Raw genomic sequence first — 21,393 nt, 5'->3', positions numbered from 1 at the left:
CTACTCACGTCATGATGAGAGTCTCCTCTCCGGGCTCTCCGAGCACCCCGTCCACAAACAAGGGCGTGTTGGTGAAGCTGTATTTGTTCCACTGCCGTCCTTCGTCGAAGCTCAACCTGGGAACACAAACAGCTGCTTCACAAGGGGCCGCTGCTAATCCCTCAACTGTGTGCGCACACTAATGACCCTGAGAGTTGTCTAACGACTTTATTTTATATTCCGCGCAGGGCTGAAGGTTCTCCGCTCGGAGAACGCTGATCAGTGAGAGCAAAAGTCATTACAGTCTCAAACCCAGAAAGCCGAATGACAATCATCCAAGGTTTTCTAAACAGAGTCGTACCCTCCCTTCGTTCCAAGACAAACTCATTTGCCTTTACTTGACTAACTTAGGACTTGCAGTTTCCTCAGAGAAAATTAGTCATGCTGTGACAAATGGCGTCTCTGTCATAATGACTCACCACAGGTGTCGGATGGGAAGCGGAGTGTGTCTTATTGCCACCAAAGCCCCTCCTTGGTCAAGATACAGCACTGCATACTCCTCATCAAAAATCTGCTGGGACAAAAACGCTTGATGTACTCTTACTTGTATACACATTTGCACACACCCACCCTGTCATTTTTCACAACAGACACACTCATACATGCAAATCATGGCCCTGCTTTGCTACATTACCTTCCAAATAATTATTTTTCATTGCTGTGTTTAATTAGAAACAAGCCTCATAAACTGAAGTGAATCTAGTGATGTAGAGGCCGTCTAATGTGCGGTTTATGCAGCCAATGAATTCAGCCGGTCTTTAGAAGTAATATGATTGGTGACCTTAAAAAAATCTGGCTGTTGTCTGAGGACTTATATTCTAAACTTGAGGATAGGCAACGAGCGAGGAGGAGGATGTTTTCAGCGAGAGGACAGGAGGTCAGTCGGTTCATTGTGCTCCATATGGCGAGCGGCTGTTTGTTCAAGATTTAACGGGGCACATCGTTGGAAAAATTAATTATCAGACATGAGGCTGTAATATTAATAAATACAACATATTTGCTGCACTGCATGATTGTGTAATTGCAGGAAGTTGATCTTCGCCAACAGCAGTGACTTGGCAAACTTTGTGACTCTTAAATTAAAATTAGTTTGTGCTTGGAAACAAGAACAACTGATCTGATTAGAACGTTGTGGCGCCCGAATAGAAGCCGTGGGGATGAGTTTGTTTCTGAACAATGATGTTGATTTTTTAATTGGTCTTATTTATATGTGGATGAAAATTTAAGGGGTTTCCTGGCTCTTACCTTTTCTGATGAGGTATTTGATTATTTGTTTGATAAACTTTTAAAGTCAATTTCAAGATTTTGACATTTTTAAAGGACTTTTTACTGTTTTGTTTCGTTTCTTCATAATCTGCATCATTGTCTTGATATTCTTGGGTTCAGTATGGGTATAAAATATGAGCTCAGGAGTCAATTCATGCTTAGGGTTGGATTAATGTTCAGCCTTGGTGGATGAATGCATTCGTTTCAGATTTTTTATTTTACTAATGATGCTTATAGAGTTACTCTAACTTTGCACTCTGCACCACCAATGTTAACTTTTCCATAAAACAAATGCCAAATTATTTTTGTAACAGTCATTTTGCTAATTGCATCCTGGATCTCCATCTGAGGGGTAATGTCTGACCTAATCACCTCATACTCATCACTGCACATTGGTTTGTTTACATGTGTGAGGCTTTTTTTTTAAATGAAACTCAGAAGCTAAATGGGATGGTGGATAACCACATGGATGATTATGATCAGGGCTGCAGGTCATTTCAGACTGACAGCCAGCCATGTTTACTGGAACTGGAGTCCACAGACAAGCGAAATCAAACAGAGGAAGACAGGCGGATGTTCTAATGCGATACACAACGTTCAATGCTCAGGTCCCAACTGCTCACTTTGCCTTGACGTTTTTTGAAGCCAAGCTTAAAATCCATGTTAGTGAATGAAAGTCAGCTCTGGAAATACTTTCATATACACTGTGAGCTGCTTTCCTACACATTGTTTTCACCTTCCCAGAAATCACCCAAGAGAAAAATACAAAGACCAAACAGTCAGTTCTCCAGTGGGTTGGTGAACCACACACACACACAGTGTATGGTAAGTGGATCAGCCTGCAACTGTCCTCTATATTTCTGTATTTATCCACCGACATGCAACCACCTCTGGGAGGGAAATAAAGCCAATGCAGAAGTACCCAACACTCAAGTCACTGAGCTGGGCCTCTCCACTGTGTTTGTGTTCTTGACAAATAACATGGCACAGTGCATCCAAGAAGTGAACATTGGAATATTCTTTTTGTTGTTACCTGACACTAATTATCAGATATTTGTGTCTCTGAGATTCCAAAACTAGTGAAGGACACGTTGGCTCGACTTTCATACATCTTTTATATAAAAGTATATGCTAACAGAAAAACATTTAAAATAATATTAATGAATTTATGAATATTTTTATGAACTCCTTTACTCCTTTTTTCAGAGGGATGGTTATCCTCTAGTCTGCAATGATGGAATAACAAGATTAAAAACTTGAATATTCCATACAACCAAACTATCTCTAAACTTTATATAAAGTGGTGTTAAACTAAAACACGGAGCTAAAGCGTGAGAGGACTCGTTCTGTTTAACAGTCTGGTCACTTGTGATCAGCTGGAAAAGAAAGTAATGTTCTCAGTCAGTAGGAGACTGCAGAAGTTGACAGCGTGGTTCGTACCAACTGTTAAATGTCAGTCAGCTGTTGCCATGTGAAGACTTAGAGCTTAGATACTTTTTCCTCAAATGTGACACATATGCAGAATTAGTTTACCAGCGAGACATCACAACGGTCCAAAAACAAAGTTGCCTCACCTGTCTCCACGTGTTTCCTGCGTCCGAGGTGATGAACACACTGACATTGCTCGTGGTCAGTTCTGCCCCAATGGAGCCTGGACGTGAGGCCAGTTCACAGAAAGGATAGAAAACAAACTTGATCAAGTGCTTTGAGGTGGAGAGACAGTTTGATGCACAAAAAGGAAATTAATTTCTGACAAAATACAACATGACTTTTACACATTGTGTTCAGACAAGAGGTGGTTCTACAGCAGGAGGCACCAGCTTGCAGCTGCAGACAGTTGCTGTAATTACAGTCCTCTGAAAGATCTATTGTGCAGTGCAACATTTGCCCATACCCCTAAATTAACCAATAAATCCAGATTACTGTATCCCTCATTCAGCAGTTCTGACCACATTAAGACAAGCTTCCCTAATTCTGTGCAGACGGCTGTAATTGCTTTAATTTAGCCCGTAATTGGTGCCAGGTGGTGGTTTTTCCAGTTGTCCCCTACTCTGAATGCCTCTTGAAAAACAATAGGCTTCACACTCATCATAACATACAAGCTACACGAGTGCTGAATATTTAGATTTCTGCTGAGCTCCAGTTGATGTTGTCACCATGCTGGTGTGATGTACAGGTGTGCTGTGGATACAGTGCATCTGTATCATGCACTAACAGTGTAATACACTTATAATTCACAGAACTATAATTGTATACGTGCTAATGTTTAGCATCTCCTCTAGCCTCATTTCGTCTTGTGCTTCATGATTCTTTCTTCTTTGAGTGATTGATAATGATTTCCTCGAGTCTTCCACCTTGACAGTGGTTCAGGGTTGGGTTTAATTAAAAACATAAGATTAGGGAGAACTCAGCAGATGTCTGAAAGACGTCGTTGGTAACCAATTAATATTCTAAAATACACGTTTGCTTTCATCACTGTTCTGCTTCCTGTCTTTGAAAGTTATAAAGTCTCCAGTTTGGGGTCCCATATGGCACTACGGGCGGTCGAAATAACAGATTTACTTTCATTTTGACTTCAAAAGACAAGCAACAAATGCTGCAATGAACAATTTAGAGTTGAGATGAAATCTTGGGATGCTATTATTATAAAGGTCTCATTTTTTCTACCTAACAGTTCTGTTTTAATGTGTCACAAACTGCACTGTCACCCAGACATAGAAAATAAAGATCTACTAGATCTCCTAGCCCTCACATTGCACAACTTATGAGCATAGAGTCTTGCGAAAGTACTGTAGACTACTGCCTACAAATTCCACAGGACTCCAAACAACAGTGACCATGTGGATTATAGTCCAGTTTCCTGCTACTGACCAATAAATGAACTTGTAATAGCAATCTCAGCTAAATAAAGGCCGATTAAATGTTGATCCCTTATCCTACAGTGAGCTCAGTGTTCGGTCTCACTACTATAAAGGCTATTTTGCTATAATACTGTCTAAGTGTATATACATACACTTAGAGAGTATATTTATGAGACTGGATATTTAAGCAGAAATATCCAGTCTCATCCCAGCTTTCAGCTCAGAGACATTCCCAAGCATGTCAAAATCTCATCAGCATGTCCTGGTTCTGCCCTTGGAGTTTCCTACCAGACAGAAAATCTGACCTAAACCTATGGTAGTGGCTTTCCCCTGCTCCCCTCCCGTATGAGCTCTTCACCCTCTTTATGGTTGAGTCTGGGCCCCCTACAGAGGAAGCTGTCCTGTTGATACTATCCTCAATCAGTCATGACCCACAGCTTGTGGTCAAACACGAGGATAGGAGCTGACCAATAAATCGACAGCTTTGCCTTTATGCTTTTAACCACAGAGACTGGACCAGTGATTGATCGCATCAGTACTAATCCATCTGTCAACCTCCCGCTCCTCTCTTCCCCCACGGATGAACAAGACCACAAAACTATTGGAATGTTTAAAAGCCCATCCCATGTCACATTGTGAATGGGCTAATGTTCATAACATAACAATTAATCACAAGTGTATGAATAGACTCAGTATCAATAGATCATTTTAGCTTTTAATGTGTCTTTCAGCTCATGGACTTGATGACCCTACCTTAAAGCTAACCTTTCCTCATAACTCTGTAAAATGGGATTTTTACACAATGCCGCGATGTCTCCCATGTCATCTGCCACCTTTTTTACTAAGGCAGAAAAAAGTAAAACTGAGATAATCATTCAGAACCCAGGACTTTGAATAAGTTTTACTGTTTTAGGACTATTTCCCAATATTTTTAATCCCCAAATAACTTCCAAATGATGGTCTGGGACAGAAAAGAAGAAATAAGCGAAGAAGAAATAAGTAATCATTCTCATTCATTTTCACCATTCTGTAGCTGAAATAATGACATAGACTGAAATAAATAAGTTAATTGTTTTACTCCCAAATCAGTGAAACCGACTTATCCCACAGTGGTTCATAAAGGTCATGGCATTCATGCTGGTAGGGTAAACTTGGCCTTCTCCAGACACCCAAGGCCGGTGCCTGCATGTTATTGACAGAGCCGGTCCACACGGGAGTAAATATCACAGATGTGAATCCACCTGGGGGCTGCTGATGTCACATTACCTTATTTTTGTCTTCACGGTGAATCAATTAGAGTCCTTGCCTATTTTTCACGTGTTCTCAGGAACAATGCTGCTCTGAGGGGTTTTTCTGTTGTCAAGTTACAGTGGGGCAAAAAAGTATTTAGTCAGCCACCGATTGTGCAAGTTCCCCCACTTAAAATGATGACAGAGGTCAGTAATTTGCACCAGAGGTACACTTCAACTGTGAGAGACAGAATGTGAAAAAAAAATCCATGAATCCACATGGTAGGATTTGTAAAGAATTTATTCGTAAATCAGGGTGGAAAATAAGTATTTGGTCACCTCAAACATGGAAAATCTCTGGCTCTCACAGACCTGTAACGTCTTCTGTAAGACGCTTTTCTGTCCCCCACTCGTTACCTGTATGAATGGCACCTGTTTGAACTCATCATCTGTATAAAAGACACCTGTCCACAGCCTCAAACAGTCAGACTCCAAACTCCGCCATGGCCAAGACCAAAGAGCTTTCGAAGGACACCAGGAAAAGTATTGTAGACCTGCACCAGACTGGGAAGAGTGAATCTACAATAGGCAAGCAGCTTGGTGTGAAAAAATCAACTGTGGGAGCAATCATCAGAAAATGGAAGACATACAAGACCACTGATAATCTCCCTCGATCTGGGGCTCCACGCAAGATCTCATCCCGTGGGGTCAAAATGATCATGAGAACGGTGAGCAAAGATCCCAGAACCACACGGGGGGACCTGGTGAATGACCTGCAGAGAGCTGGGACCAAAGTAACAAAGGTCACCATCAGTAACACACTACAACGGCAGGGAATCAAATCCCGCAGTGCCAGACGTGTTCCGCTGCTGAAGCCAGTGCATGTCCAGGCCCGTCTGAAGTTTGCCAGAGAGCACATGGATGATACAGCAGAGGATTGGGAGAATGTCATGTGGTCAGATGAAACCAAAGTAGAACTTTTTGGTATAAACTCAACTCGTCGTGTTTGGAGGAGGAAGAATACTGAGTTGCATCCCAAGAACACCATACCTACTGTGAAGCATGGGGGTGGAAACATCATGCTATGGGGCTGTTTTTCTGCCAAGGGGACAGGACGACTGATCCGTGTTAAGGACAGAATGAATGGGGCCATGTATCGTGAGATTTTGAGCCAAAACCTCCTTCCATCAGTGAGAACTTTGAAGATGAAACGAGGCTGGGTCTTCCAACATGACAATGATCCAAAACACACCGCCCGGGCAACAAAGGAGTGGCTCCGTAAGAAGCATTTGAAAGTCCTGGAGTGGCCTAGCCAGTCTCCAGACCTCAACCCCATAGAAAATCTGTGGCGGGAGTTGAAAGTCCGTGTTGCTCGGCGACAGCCCCAAAACATCACTGCTCTCGAGAAGATCTGCATGGAGGAATGGGCCAAAATACCAGCTACTGTGTGTGCAAACCTGGTAAAGACCTATAGTAAACGTTTGACCTCTGTTATTGCCAACAAAGGTTATGTTACAAAGTATTGAGTTGTATTTTTGTTATTGACCAAATACTTATTTTCCACCCTGATTTACCAATAAATTCTTTACAAATCCTACCATGTGGATTCATGGATTTTTTTTTCACATTCTGTCTCTCACAGTTGAAGTGTACCTCTGGTGCAAATTACTGACCTCTGTCATCATTTTAGGTGGGGGAACTTGCACAATCGGTGGCTGACTAAATACTTTTTTGCCCCACTGTATCTGTTTGCGTTTTAAGGTGAGCTGATGCCAGCATGTCACATGCTTGCGGGAGTGATATACCGATGCTAAATGCAACAAACACTACAGTGCAACTGCAAAGAAGAACAAGTCATGGAAAATGGACAGAAATGATTAATAACTAAGAGAAACAGACAGATATCTTAAAGTTAACACAGAAGAAAGAAGAAAAACAGTAAAGGAGAAGCATTTTTAATCACTAATGTCTCTGCAGTTTGGAGGCTCTTTCATGTTACCTTTGCTGTATACTAAAATCTAAGCAAACCATAGAATACCTTACTTTATTAACTGAATAATGCACATATTGTTCGACTTTCCTTCTACAACCCTGGCAAATCAACAACAGTGAGCACTGGTTAGATGTTTTAACCTTTCAGTCAAGGGCTAAAAGTCCTTCTTTTATTAAATAATTTAACGACAGATAAAAACATGAGCTTTGTCTTAAAGAAAACTCCTCAGAAGTCCAAGAAGACACGGAGAATGTAGACGACGTGCCACTCGAAACATATTCCCTCTCACCCACCTGATGCGACAATGATCCCCGGCGCCGAGTCCCTGCTGGCTATGTTTCCAGATGTGTAGGGATTTGCAGACACGTGAAGATGGAGATGTAGTGAACAGTACGGCTACAGAGAGAAATCAAAAACTCAGTTATTAAAAAAAAACCTCCAAAAGATGCTTCTGCGCAAAACTGCTATTGCCTCAATGTGGATCGGCAACCCTCCCAAGTCTTATGTTTTATCACAAACACCATTTCCCCATTGACTGGCCTCACCATTAATTTTGATTGGGTTAACCTTTACAGGCACAATTCTCATTACGACCCAGCAAAATGCCACTGGTGCAGGCCATGTTGTGACGGGCTGTTTAGAGGTTTATTAAAACTCTGACATTTCCTGACAAATGACTGTATAATATGGGTGGAAGGCGAGGCATGCCACTGAATCGCTAATTGGTTTATCAAAAAAGGTGATTATTTCTGTACATACAGTCATTTCAAGAGGACATATGTGAAGGTGTGCTACAGTGACACCAACTGTCAAACTCTTGTCATCTAGCGACATGTATTAGTAAAAGGTGATTAAAGTGAGCCGTGCTCATCCGAAACTTGTACTGATGAAGCGTCTAACCCTTGTTCTTTGACACTTGTATATTTTGTTGCTGCCACAGACACGATAACAGATGGCTGTAGCTCCTCCTCACCATGACGCACCTATGGCATCTAAACGAAGCATTTGTTAAACCTCACAATTAGCATTTCAACGGCTGCCACGTAGGTTCTTTTAGAGCCAGAAACCATCAGATCTGGTCCAAGGATTGAGTTATCTGCTAGTCTTAGCAGTCTGATTACCATGCTGCACTGACCAGCTGCACTGGAGGGGCACAGATAGCTGCTGGAAATGAGTGTAGACTAATAAAAAACTAGAATTTCACCAACAGAACTAAAGCACAATTTGGTGTGTACCACACAGTAGGTCATACTTTTCTCAGGTTACTTGATTTTAATAATCTTCTAAAAGCAATCAAAACCGCAAACATGGTGCAGTGGTGATCAGCTCCAGTTATCAGTGATGAGACCTGCCAGCATCATCCAGCCCTGGAGGTTGCCACTTGGTTGCTTCTTAATTAACACAATGTTGTTAAAATAACAATGTGAGCAAACTTGTGCACAGTCTTGTGCTTTTCGAATATCCCTCTCCTTAACTGATCACCCCCATTGTTGTCTGCAAGGCACATCTTTTGGCATTTCTTAGCACCTATCTGGTCTTTACGTCTGACGTCATTAGCCGTTTCCGGGTCCAAACTCCGCTTTAGGTCCCAAAGTCAAACGAACACTGCGGCATCACTGAGAGTTACAAACTGTCTTCCATCTTTAATAAAATGATCAGCGCTGCTGCTCTACCAGGTGTAACAATAAAGTTTAACATCCAGGCATCCATGAAAACAGGATTTATGAAGTTTAACAATGTTTGAAGTTAGCTCGCTAGGTATGTAATCTTTAGATGGAAACATGTTCTGACTGAGGGATTTCTGATCAATTAAAACGTACAGCTCTGCTATCACTTCTGACATAAATGAAGACAGAAAACTAAACAGCAGTGACATTTGTAGGGTTTCTGAAGTTGGGCTAGCTGGTATATAATGATGTGCTACGTGGTGGCTAACTACACAGCTTTGTTAGCATGACATAAACACATTAGCACAGTGAAGCTGGAGGATGAAAGCTAATTTTTCCACTCGATAAAAGTTAACGTGAGGGTTCCCGATGGTTAGGGACAAATGCAATCACATGGCAGGATGCTGTAAAAGGGACCAAACTTCAGTGAGGAGAACGACTGAGATAATCCATCCACAATATGAGGTTAGTCATTAATATACTGCTGCAAGGGCTGGGCTGTAGTTATAGTTCGTAAGGGTTTAAAAACTGAGATTTTCTTTAGGTTCTTGTTCAGATTAAATAGAACAAGATACAAAGCATTAAAACATGTTAAAAACAAAGAGTAGTTTGGACCCCAAAGCAGGGTTCATATGTCATCATTTAAAAACCGAATACACAATCTGTACTCCATCCACTGACTGACTTCATCCTTGGCCTCTGTATAAATGTCTTGCTTTGCTATGATTCTTGCAGAAGTGGTTCTAGCGTCTAAGGTTGCTGGAGTATTGACATAACTCTACAAATGCTCAGGACTTTTGTGCTTTCTTTACCTAGGTTTTCTCTTTGAGTCACTGGTTTTGCAACATTTCATTTAACAGAGAAATACACAAAGAGGTAAGGTATTGAAAAGAAAAATGTGCTACAAGAAATAAGCGGTTTCCATTTTCAAGGGTAGGTTGTTTACTTGTAATTCTGAACTTTACTAGTGAGTGAAAACTCCACTAGAGTATGAGAAGCCTCCAACTTTCTAGAGGCTCTCAGGAAGGAAGGCAGATAAAATACAGAAAAGCCTTTCTGTCTGACAAGTCTTTCTCTCTGTGTTTCTTTAAATGGGAGGTCAGCTTATTGGACTGAATCAAAATGGCTGACCTTTCAGCTGAGCAGCCTCAGAGCACTCAGCTTTGACGGGCGCTGCTCTTTCTGAGCTCGGGCTCTCGTTGCTGCTGGGATCAGTCAACTCCTGTCAAGGCCTCTCTTTGATGGAAGCGCACACATATAAAAACATGTATGAACGCATCTCGCTGGCAGATGCAAAGAAACTCACCAGCACACAGTGAATGCTGTTGCCTCTCAGGTCTTTGCTCGGTGCCTGCAGTAACTTCCAGTCTCTGCCTCTGTTGTAGGTGATGTACGTCTTCACTTGGTTGTCCGTCCTTTTGTTGGCGAGGAACATTCCTTTTATTCCCGCTACCTGGAGAATCAGAACGGTTCACGGCTTTATGTGAAATTTTACTTTATTTGACCAATAAATATGATTGCTTTCCTATTTTCAAGTCACTGTGCCGAAAACGATCGCAACGCATTGCAAAAGCAAATCAGACACTTCAAGGAAACGCAGCCTACTTCTGCATTCCCAACAAAAACCAAACACAGTCACAAACCCTGAGTGGGAAATGATCGACTGTCTGGAGACTTGTGAATAATCGATGTGTGTCTTAAATGAATCTGACTCCCTGTTGGAGACCTGCAGGACGACTCAGGGATACTGAATTGAGTCTGTGACAGTGGCATCAGGCAATGAAACTCCACTTTAGTAATTGACAGATACTTCAATCTCGCTTGGAGGAGAGATTTAGCACATCATGCGTTTCGGGTGGCGACCCCAATCAAGACAGTAGATTCGATTCTATTGCTCAGGCCACAGCAGACATGAGCGGCATCACCAAGGGCTTAATTATTAGATTCACAGATATAGTTCTATTCTACGTTAAACTTAAAAGCATCGTGAGTTCCACAGAGCCTCAACACCAGCTCATAGCACACCTTCTGTTTTTGGATTTGGTGTGTTGTGCAAAGTGATCTGCAGTTATTAATCAAAGGAAGAAATAATCTCAGGCTCCTAAAAATCTATATGGCTGGCACAATGCCCCTTTGCCTTTGTTGATGTCAGCACTTTGAAGCTGTTTCATATTCACACAACGTGCTCTGAAGATTGTAGGCCTACAGCAGCAGGGTTCCTTTGCAAAATGACAAAGTAAGTACATTTCATCACGTCTGCCTGCTAGCTCCAAAGTATTGATCAGCGTTCGTAATAAACCTGCAGGCCGCATGCTCATCGAGCAGGCCTGCTGTTTAAAAACAGAGAATTGTCTAAAATGAATACTGCAGGCTCCAAAACTAAAGCTGAGGTTTCTGCATTTGTGCGATGTTCCTGCTTCAGACACAGAGTTTATTTTCCTGTGGATACAGCATCAGTGGTCCTCCTCAGTGCTCTTCACATACAAGGTCTTAAATAATCAGGCCCCATCTTATCTTAATGACCTTGTAGTACCATATCACCCTATTAGAGCACTTTGCTCTCGCTCTGCAGGCCTACTTGTTGTTCGTAGAGTATTTAAAAGTAGAATGGGAGGCAGAGCCTTCAGTTTTCAGGCCCCTCTTCTGTGGAACCAGCTTCCAGTTTGGATTCAGGAGACAGACACTATCTCTACTTTCAAGATTAGGCTTCAAACTTTCCTTTTTGCTAAAGCATATAGTTAGGGCTGGACCAGGTGACCCTGAATCCTCCCTTAGTTATGCTGCAATAGACGTAGGCTGCCGGGGATTCCCATGATGCATTGAGTTTTTCTTCTTCACTCACCTTTCTCACTCACTATGTATTAACAGACCTCTCTGCATGAATCATATCTGTTATTAATCTCTTTCCCTCTTCCACAGCATGTCTTTATCCTGTCTTCCTTCTCTCACCCCAACCAATCACAGCAGATGGCCCCGCCCCTCCCTGAGCCTGGTTCTGTCAGAGGTTTCTTCCTGTTAAAAGGGAGTTTTTCCTTCCCACTGTCGCCAAAGTGATTGCTCATAGGGGGTCATGTGATTGTTGGGTTTTTCTCTGTATCTATTGTTGTATGATCTACTGTACAATATGAAGCGCCTTGAGGCGACTGCTGTTGTGATTTGGCGCTGTATAAATAAAATTGAATTGAATTGAATTGAAATTGAATGTTTTTTTTACCTCGTAGAGGTCGACCATGACGTTTCCCTCGGGGCCCATGCTGCTGACCACATTCTCCAGAGCCAGAGTGTAGTAGACCCCTGAAGTGTCTGACACATACAGGTTGTAGGTTTCATTCTGGTTCCACTCCCTCACAGCCGCGACGACACGGTTTTCATCCGTACTGATCACATGCAGATCCTGGTAGGAGTAAAATGATATCACAGACCCTTGTTACCCCAGCGTTTTTATCTTTACAACTTATGTTTGTGCTGTTCTGTATCATACAATAAAAAGTCTTGACAATAATAACAAATTGACATATACACCATGTGGACGAAACACATTACACCTCAGACATGGGAACCCATGCATGAAGCTGCTGGCACACTGTTTTTGTGCCGATATAAATACCAGACGAGGTTTGGATCGCTGCAGTCACTGAGCGTTTGCAACTTCGTTACAAGTAATGCATTCCTGTAATCTGATTACGTTTTTAAAGTAACGAGTAAAGTAAGGTATTACTTTGCAAAAAAAGCAATTAGGTTACTGTTGCTTTCCTGTAAGCATTACTAAACCGTGATTTTGCTTGTGCGAGTGTCTCATGACAGTGACTTAAGCGTTCATGGTAACAGACGTGTGCAGATCAACAATGGATAATACGGAGTACAGGAGAGAGTACGACCATGCAGGGTTTAAAGCGTGGAAGTACTGACTCCCTAAAAAGGGACAAAAACATTAGCATCAGCTGTTCACTCTGTGTGGGAAGAAAACTTCTTTCTACAGTGAAAAATGAAACTTCATATCTGAGCGAGCTGCCACGGGAATGTGACATTCACAGAGAAACCCCCGGATCCCCCCGCTGACATGACCACTGTTGGCAAACCTCCACCCGCCTCACCCCTGCTAAACAGGGGACAATAGATTTAAGAGCGACAGGACTCAGTGCTGCTGAATCTTTGATTTTATTTAATTTTTGCTGTGTTTTACTTGCATCTATTTGAAAGAGTGAGTGCAAACACAAATCATGATTTTATTTTATATGATGGATTATGCAGGAAATAGGTTTAAATAGCAAATAAATTTGTTCAAACCACAGACAGTTACATACATTTAAATTTTTGCTTGATGCAAGGTGCATAAAGTTAAAAGATTAAAACTAATAAAACAAGTTTTAAAAAGAGACTTTTTCATTTGATTACATTTTATATGATGGATGCAGAAAAAATAGAACTGGGCTGAAAGGTCTGTTGTTTTATTACGTATTCAGGCTGTGTGTCAAGTAACTAAGTACTTTTGAAAATAAGTAATCAGGATTATGTTTTTGGAGAAGTAATCAGTAATTTGTTACTAATGACCTTTTTCAAGTAACTTGACCAGCACTGCTCAGCACACAGAGTCTGCTCTATATCCTACAAGGTCTGGCACTTCATGGATGAGTTGCTGTAGTTCCTAAACAGCTGCACTTTGCAGCAATAGCACCTACAGCTGATGGCGGGAAATCTACAAGCGAAGAAATGTCACAAACCGACCTGCAGCAACAATTTCATCCCATTACAGTCTCACACTGAAATTCAGTGAGATCTTTAGAACGATGCATGAAGACTGCGTGGGTCAATGCTGGACTTTATACACCTGTAGCAATGGGAACGCACAGACCTGGATTCAAAGATTAAAAGGTAGAGCTCAGGACTTTTGCCCATGTAATGCAGCGGTCCCCGGTACCGGTCCACGAGTCGTTGAGTTCACGCTCGGCTGTGAAATTTATGGTTTTCAGGGTTTGTATCGTTAACTCGCCGTCTTATTTTGCAAGAAATATCTCCGAGTTACCATAGTGACCAGAAAGCATTAAGGAGCAGAGAGGAGGATGTTACTCTTAATGTTGTTGGCGCATTTTCAGGAGGATGCTGCTAATAAAGTTACACAATTACACAGTAATTTCGGGTTTATTATTATATTAAGAAAATACCAAAGGTTCTGTCTCGGTCGTATCATTTTATTTTGTTGTATTCATCCGCGACACCTTTATTTATGTGGTGTTATAAGCAATGTGTGAATTTGGTGAATTTGTTGGCGCAGTACCACATTGCCCTGTGTCAGTTCTACTATATAACTACAATGGGAAACAGCCATGATCTTATAGTGATGCATACAGACTTACAAATGGTTGTTTTAATAGCAAAGTACAATCTTTAATAGTAACATCATAATGATTAAAACTCCCTCTCTTTAAAAAGCAGTTTAAATGTTCGTTAATATCTTGACAGAGACAACAAACAGTTTGTATTCACCGTGTCAACAGTAAGCTTCTGTTCAGTGTGCTCCCGACTCCTCTGTGCATTTTGCATATTGATATTTTTGTTCATTGCTTTTATCCAATAAAAGTCAACATCCCCTCTTTATGCGTGCTCTTAATATCATCATCAGCTTGAAATTACACTTTAAAAGAACATCCATTTACTGTCATTTGTAATGGAAATTTGTAAAGGCTTTAATTTGTTTTTTTTAGGCAACATGATCTCTTCTATGCTAATAGAAATGTAATTTTTTAGTGTATACATATTGTTCTTACCCTCCTGCTGGGCTTAATCATATTTATTAATCAGAATCGCTTCACGTTTAGTATTCATGTATTTCCACTAAGAGGATACAGCAATCATTAAGACTACGTCGGGCTTATTGGGCAGAGTTATGCAGCTGAGGCCATGCTGTTTAGTTGTGTGCTTCATCTACCTCTGACTGTGCCAGCAACACCTTGCAGTGAGCTGGCAGCAACCTGGGCGCCCAGAGCTTGATTGAATAAAACATGTTTAATTGTCAACGGGGACGTGACGAGGCAAGGCCACCCGCACATGGAGCAGCATGGAATAACAATTCTGGAAACACTGCGAGAGCTACTTTTGCCCTTGATTCGCCCATAAATAACAGAGAGGGCACCACACGGAGCCGGCACGATCTGGAGCGTTATTGAAAGTTTCGCCTTCATATTGAACAAAGTTTAAAGCCTATTTTTTTCCCCTTTAGAAATGAGAAAAAAGAAAGAAGCCAACGAGGTATATTTCTTACCTTGGGCAGCGTATACTTGGGCAGCTTCATAGGGGTGAAGACATCTCTTTTAGCTGACACGTAGTAGATTGGCCTCCCCCCAGTTGACACCTTAAGGTGAGCCAAAAAAGTTTGTAGACATTAATAAAGCAGATAAAGGATTTTCACATGTATAGCTCAACTAATAGCATCTCTCTGTAAGAATGACCTTGACAAATTCCCCAGAAAACCCAACATCTTTTCTCCTCCACACACTTTTCTGTAATATTTCTTACTGAGCAAACTGGACAATTACCTACCTGGACAAACACATACTCATCTTGCACCACCAGAGAATTGGGGTCAATGTAGCCGGGGAATGGTTTGCCCTTATTGGCGTCGGTGCAGTTCTGCAGCTTGCAGGTGACATACAGCGCCTCTGCTCCGACACACACACACACACACACACACACACACACACACACACACACACACACACACACACACACACACACACACACGTCAAGCCCTGGCATCAGCAATGGTATTAGCCAATGAAGAAAGGCAGCCTTCACCCAGAGCCAAGCAGCCTCTTTTGGCCCCTACATTACTCGTGTCAATAAAGTGGTCCCAGTAAGGGAGGAGCTGGGTGGAGGGGAAGACAGATGACCACAGAAGCCAATTGCTTTCTTTGCCTTCAATCGCAGCGCTGGGAAAGCGCCTGTCCCCACACGTTAGCCTCTGCCAAATATGTGCCGGCTCCCCCCACGTGCGCATGATCAATAGTGATAGTCTCTGGCTGTGCGACTGTAACATCTGACACGATTGATGTCTGCTATGCATGTTTGGATGATTGGCTTTCCCTTACTGTATTGGCCTCAGAGAGGTGCCATACAAACTCTGTGAGATTGAAAAAACTAACTACAATCATTTAAGTGTTAAAGAGAGACTGAAACGTGGTTAAAACTGAAGTGGCAAAGGCCGATATATCCTGACTTTAAGTTCTTAGTAACACCAATAAAGCTAGATCGTGTTTTTTAACTTCTTTGACCTCCTAGGACCTGGCGTCCACATATGTGGACATCACATTTTGGGTTATTTAGACCAAAATACTCAATTTTGCTCTACAAGGGCCTGATATCCACTTGTGAGGACATTATACTGCCACTGTTCTATCGAAGTTTTATATGAATATCCTCACATATGGCTCTCATTTTTCTTAGAAACAAAGATTAGGTAAAAAAAAAAAAAAAATCTGCCAATTCTTTGTTTTTACTTTCATCAGGTCCCAATCAGCGCAAATATCAAAGAGAAATTAAAAATGCATGCCGTGGAAGAGTTTGGGTCTTAGGAGGTTAAAACTGAATTTTATCCATGAAATATTTTTCTTGCAGAAAAAAAGATTAAAGAAAAATAGCTCCAGCAAATAAATAAGCATCAGTTTGTCTGACAGATTGTGGAATAAGAACAGGCTCTTACTAGTTTTTGTACAAACTTTTCTCCCATTTTTCCACTTTGGACTGAAAATGAAAAACCAATGACAGTCCACCCAAACACGTATTTTTACACGAAACAGGAAAAGAACAAACGTTGTTTCGGTTTATAAGAGTAGGAAATAAAAGGCCAATCTATCTCACTTTCAAAAAAGTTGTTTTTTATTTGTACTTTTTTGTTTGTTTGGTTTAAACTCAAATAGATCCGCGTCGATTGCAGTGATGCAATTTTGAGAAAGAAGGGAGGAGTCTGTGGGAGTGGTGATTTATTAATACCAACCACAGATCGTCCTCTGTGGAAAAAAATAGCAAGAAAATTTTCAGAAAGCTATCACAATGATAGTTATCTCAACAACAGATAAAAATAAATCAAGTCATATCTGATTTACTGAGTTACCTTTGGGGTTCAGCACTGAGCCCTAAAATCTTATGTACTTAGATTATATCTGCAGGGGTTTTAAAACTATTCAAATGTACTTTTGTTTTAGAACGTGCTGTTTAAAAGAGTAGATGCTGTAAGTTTCTGTCCATACTTTTGTTTATCAGTAATTTGTGCTCTTTGCATTTAATTCAATCCTTTTCTATATTTATTTTTATTGGCATTTTGGGTTGCTGCTGAAAATTGCCGAAATTTAGGGAAAAATATTAAAAATATAAGAACAAGGAGTCGCTCCCAGAAAAGTGAAAATGAACCCCAAATATCCCAGTGTTCATTGTCATTCAGGACGAAGAGTGTTTCTTTCTACTTAAAAGAGCCCCCCTGAGCTAAATCACTTGCTTTTAAAAGCATTCTAATATATGCATTACTTTTCCGTCCGTTGTCATTGTGTGTCCCCCGAATCGGCCATTTCCGCTGTCCCTTCGTATTACCCTTCAATGGAATTGTCCACACAACTCCCAATTCTTCTCTACTTTAGCACAATGTTCACGATACAGTACAAAGACGGCAGAAAATGGAGCACCGGACTCGGAATTCAATTACTCACGTCCTTCAGTGATGCTGGTTTCCAGGTGAATTAAGCCCGGCTCTTTGTCCAAACCCATTTTCGACCTGAAAGGCAGACAAATGTGTTTCAGGAACATCACTATTGGTCTTCTGCCTTCGGGCAGATGTCACCTATGGCAGCTGCTGTCTAACATGAGAGATTGCGTGTTGCAAAGTCAGACAAATTTATGACGACGGATAGGTTAAGTCAAGCACTATGACAGTCGTGCTTAACATCAGCAGGAGCTGGCTGCAGGAATTACCTCGTCTTTGTCTTCACTGTGAAAGGCAGCTTAACTTGTAAAGGGAAAAAGAGGGCCTCGGGTTTACTGTGCGATCTAAATGTTCAGAGTCCCCACAAGGTCCTTTTTCGCCCAGAAAAATGGAGGAAGATGTTTCCTGGCATCATTAGGAGAGGAAAAGCCATTGATTTTTCGCACTACAGTAGGGATGCCCGCAGATGGAATAGCATATAATCATTACGGCATTAAATATGTATTAAAAAGACTGGGGGATCAGAGGAGAAGCAAAGGCAGCACACACAGAGGGGAGAGAACGGGGGAGGTGGGGCGAGACGGGGGAGAGAAGCTGGGAAAGAGGCTGTGTCGACAGGTAGAGCGCACACACAAACGAGGAGGGAAATAAAGGGGAGTCTGTGTGAAGCAGACACAATGAGAGGCAGAGACCACTATATCGTTTAATCATTATTATACTTATTGGTAGTATTGGTAATTTCCCAGATGAAACGCAGCTGTGAATAGCATGGCCTAGTTATCTGAGCCACATTTCCATTTTCACTGAATAATCCATTCAGGTACCCAGGAGCAGTGTGAGACGGGCACAGAAGAAGTGGACGGTTTGTTTAAACTTGTGTATTTTCAGTGATGGCACACCTACAGCGGGGCGTCTGTGTGTATGACACTCGTCTGAACAGCTGTGTGGCCTCTGAAGCGACTCAGAACAGGCATGCATAAAAACGAGATGCAGCCGTCGCCTTGCAAAAGTATATCGCATACAGGCAGCTCTGCACGCTTTTCACATTTGTAATGTCACAGGCAAATTGCACACGTTAAGCTCACAAACTTATTAAATGTGGCCAAAGTTAGAACGGCGTGTGGCCAAGTGCTGCTCAGGTTTACCAAAACACGAAATGAGATTACACTCTTGGTGGCTATGTATATTACAGATATAAGCTCGCTCTGCAGCCTCATTACCACGACTACCACCACACCTACTGCACAGCGAGCATCCCAAAATAGAACTCTGACAGCTTCTGCAGCATCAGCCCTTCAGGCTCCCTTCACTCCTGGCTGCCCAGCTCGTTACTACCCGACGGTTCCTCTGCAGTTAGTCGAGGTGAAAGCTTTTTGTTACGTGTTAGTTACAGCACAGAGGGCAGACGTGCTAGATAACACCGAGTTGGACAGCAACTGTGGGGCGGTGGCAGTGAGGCAGCGAGGGAAGGCCAGGGAACATTGTAACAATTATGAGAAGATGAAGCAATGCAGCAACGTTAAGATGACAACTTGTGTTGCTGGTTAAGGCCCGCTGAAAGAAATTAGTCGATTATTTCAGTTGATTTCATCTCAGTGGACGAGAAAACTTTCAGATTCACTCCAAACTGGTTCTGAAGCCTTTTTTCATGACTGAACTCGACGATCAGGCACGTCAGACACATGAATAAAGGAAATCTTAAAAACCTCTCTGGCTCATATTAAGTAACATTAACTATGTTATTATTGTGGTAACAAGAAGGTAAATAGTTATTATGCCAACATCAGGAACACGTTTATCGTTACTGGGATTTAGATAGGCTCGTTATTCGTTACTTCATGTGTTGCGTTCGACTTATTTCAGAAATCGGAACACGGACCTGGGAATAATGTCACACTCGAATAAACGGCGTTCTGGTTAGCCTCATCAGAGAATGCTGGATTCCAATATGGCGATGCCCTTGAAAACGGTTGGTGTTGCTAGCCCTCTACAAAAAAAAATGACTACTAAACACATATGCAGCTTATCTGCAGTCTGGAGTTACCTACATCTTCCTACTCGGAAGGCAGAATTTCCGAGATCCAAGTACAATTGAAAGCACCACGACTGCAGTTTCTGTGTTGGACATAAAAAGCGCACGTGACACTGTGACGTAGGCTAGAATCCTGGCAGCAGTCGACGACGGTCCAGGCGTGGGATTTCTCTCGTGGAATTATGCACATTCAGTCAGGGAAGCAACACATTAATAAGAGCATTCTGAGTAAAACCAAAGTTACTTTCCCTAGTAACTAGTTACTTTGAAAGTAACGAGTAACTGAGTTACTTTTGATAGAAGTAACTAGCAATGTAACTAAGTTACTAATTACTAAGTAACTTACCCAACACTGTTTATATAGCACCACATCACAAGGCCTCAAGGACTATTGTAGCTTTGGATTAATTCTATTTTTCTCAAAATGCCTCGACTACGTTACTTGAAAGTTGACTTTTTCTCACGTGACGATTTAAAAAAAAACAAAAAAACCTTTAAATCATGTACAGTCATGTAAAAAAGGTTTTTTTTTAAGGTTGTATGCATCCCTACAAATTCACAAAAACTACATCTCTGACTCTGCTCAGACATGCAAAACTGCCTGTGGGCAAACCACAAATCTTCAGACAAGACCAAAGTGGAGACGTTTGGCTGAAATGATGTGAGAGACTTAGAAAGTCACACAGAAAATGAACACTACAAGTTATTCCAGCTACAGCTGATTCTACAGGAGTCATGTAGTGCAATAGGACTGCAAAAAACTTTCCTTTTCAGATGATGGTGTGTCACCGTAACACAGAGGGCAGACAACATGCTTGAGCACAGTTGGACAGCAATTATATGGTTGGTGGGGGAGAGAAGGATTGTCACAATTTCACAGACATTAAACAATTGCTAAATATGGATGAGCTGCATGTTTTTCTCCTAGAATATGAAAAATGTTATCAGCTGGCTGGTTTGAAAAAAATAATATATTTTTCAAAATTTACAAACACTATAAATAAAGAAATATTCGGGCTCGGTTGGATGCGTTGTGCAAGCCAATGCTGTAATTTGTAAAGAACAAAAACCGTTCTGCATCATGGCTGATTTAGGAACTATCCTACACTATCGAGCGCACCGTACGTACCAGTAGAAACGATTGGGAGCCACTCGCTCGTGCACCAGCTGCCACCTCCGTCCAAACTCCACCGAGCTGTAGAGCTGCAGAAAGACAACCAGACATGAGTATTTCGTCACATGCATCTTAACACTTGCTGAAATTGACCGTTTTATATAACACTGGCCTTTTTCAGATCACGAGCTGTGTTTACTCTTTACTGTGGGTTTGTTTTCACACCTTGATTTATTCGTCAATTTAACAGCAGCAGCGTAACGAGGAGTGGGAGACGAGCTTTCTCACAATATCTCACACACATATTTGGCTCGAGTCGAAGGTATTAAATTAGATTAAAATTTACATAATATTCAAACACTGCAAATGAATAACATGGCTTAAAAACATCTAGCAGTGTAATCACTGTCTGTCTTCCCACACGGCTGTGCGTTACTAGAGAACTCTTACAGAGAATATTTTGCCATGAAGCCATTAACACAATGAAAAACACGATAAGAATG

At 41.6% G+C, this 21,393-nt stretch overlaps 1 protein-coding gene across 9 annotated transcripts in view; it reads right to left on the bottom strand.

The window, feature by feature from the left end:
- The window catches only part of sorcs1 (sortilin-related VPS10 domain containing receptor 1), a 193,512-nt gene that overhangs the window by 33,742 nt on the left and 138,377 nt on the right, over window positions 1-21,393 (bottom strand). For 6 of the 9 annotated variants that reach the window (XR_015129972.1, XR_015129971.1, XM_086297080.1 and 3 more), the window contains exons 5-14: window positions 20,906-20,979; window positions 17,752-17,816; window positions 15,593-15,711; window positions 15,315-15,404; window positions 12,270-12,449; window positions 10,362-10,508; window positions 7,682-7,784; window positions 2,880-2,956; window positions 459-553; window positions 9-116 (exon numbers count right to left, since the gene is read on the bottom strand). Coding sequence is in view for 7 of the 9 variants with exons in the window: in XM_086297080.1 (XP_086153206.1) it covers window positions 9-116; window positions 459-553; window positions 2,880-2,956; window positions 7,682-7,784; window positions 10,362-10,508; window positions 12,270-12,449; window positions 15,315-15,404; window positions 15,593-15,711; window positions 17,752-17,816; window positions 20,906-20,979 (1,058 nt within the window). In the remaining 2 variants the exon portion in view is untranslated. The remainder of the gene's footprint in view (window positions 1-8; window positions 117-458; window positions 554-2,879; window positions 2,957-7,681; window positions 7,785-10,361; window positions 10,509-12,269; window positions 12,450-15,314; window positions 15,405-15,592; window positions 15,712-17,751; window positions 17,817-20,905; window positions 20,980-21,393) is intronic. The other 3 variants (XM_086297081.1, XM_086297079.1, XM_086297076.1) reach the window with 1 other exon arrangement.

This window comes from Aulonocara sp. 'chitande type north' Nkhata Bay, linkage group LG6 (assembly GCF_057382095.1).
Source record: "Aulonocara sp. 'chitande type north' Nkhata Bay isolate Kocher_YH1m ecotype deep benthic linkage group LG6, A_spYH_male_GT1.1, whole genome shotgun sequence".
NCBI lineage: Eukaryota > Metazoa > Chordata > Actinopteri > Cichliformes > Cichlidae > Aulonocara > Aulonocara sp. 'chitande type north' Nkhata Bay.
Note: the sequence above shows the minus strand (reverse complement) of the source record. Positions and strands in the feature narration are given on the sequence as shown.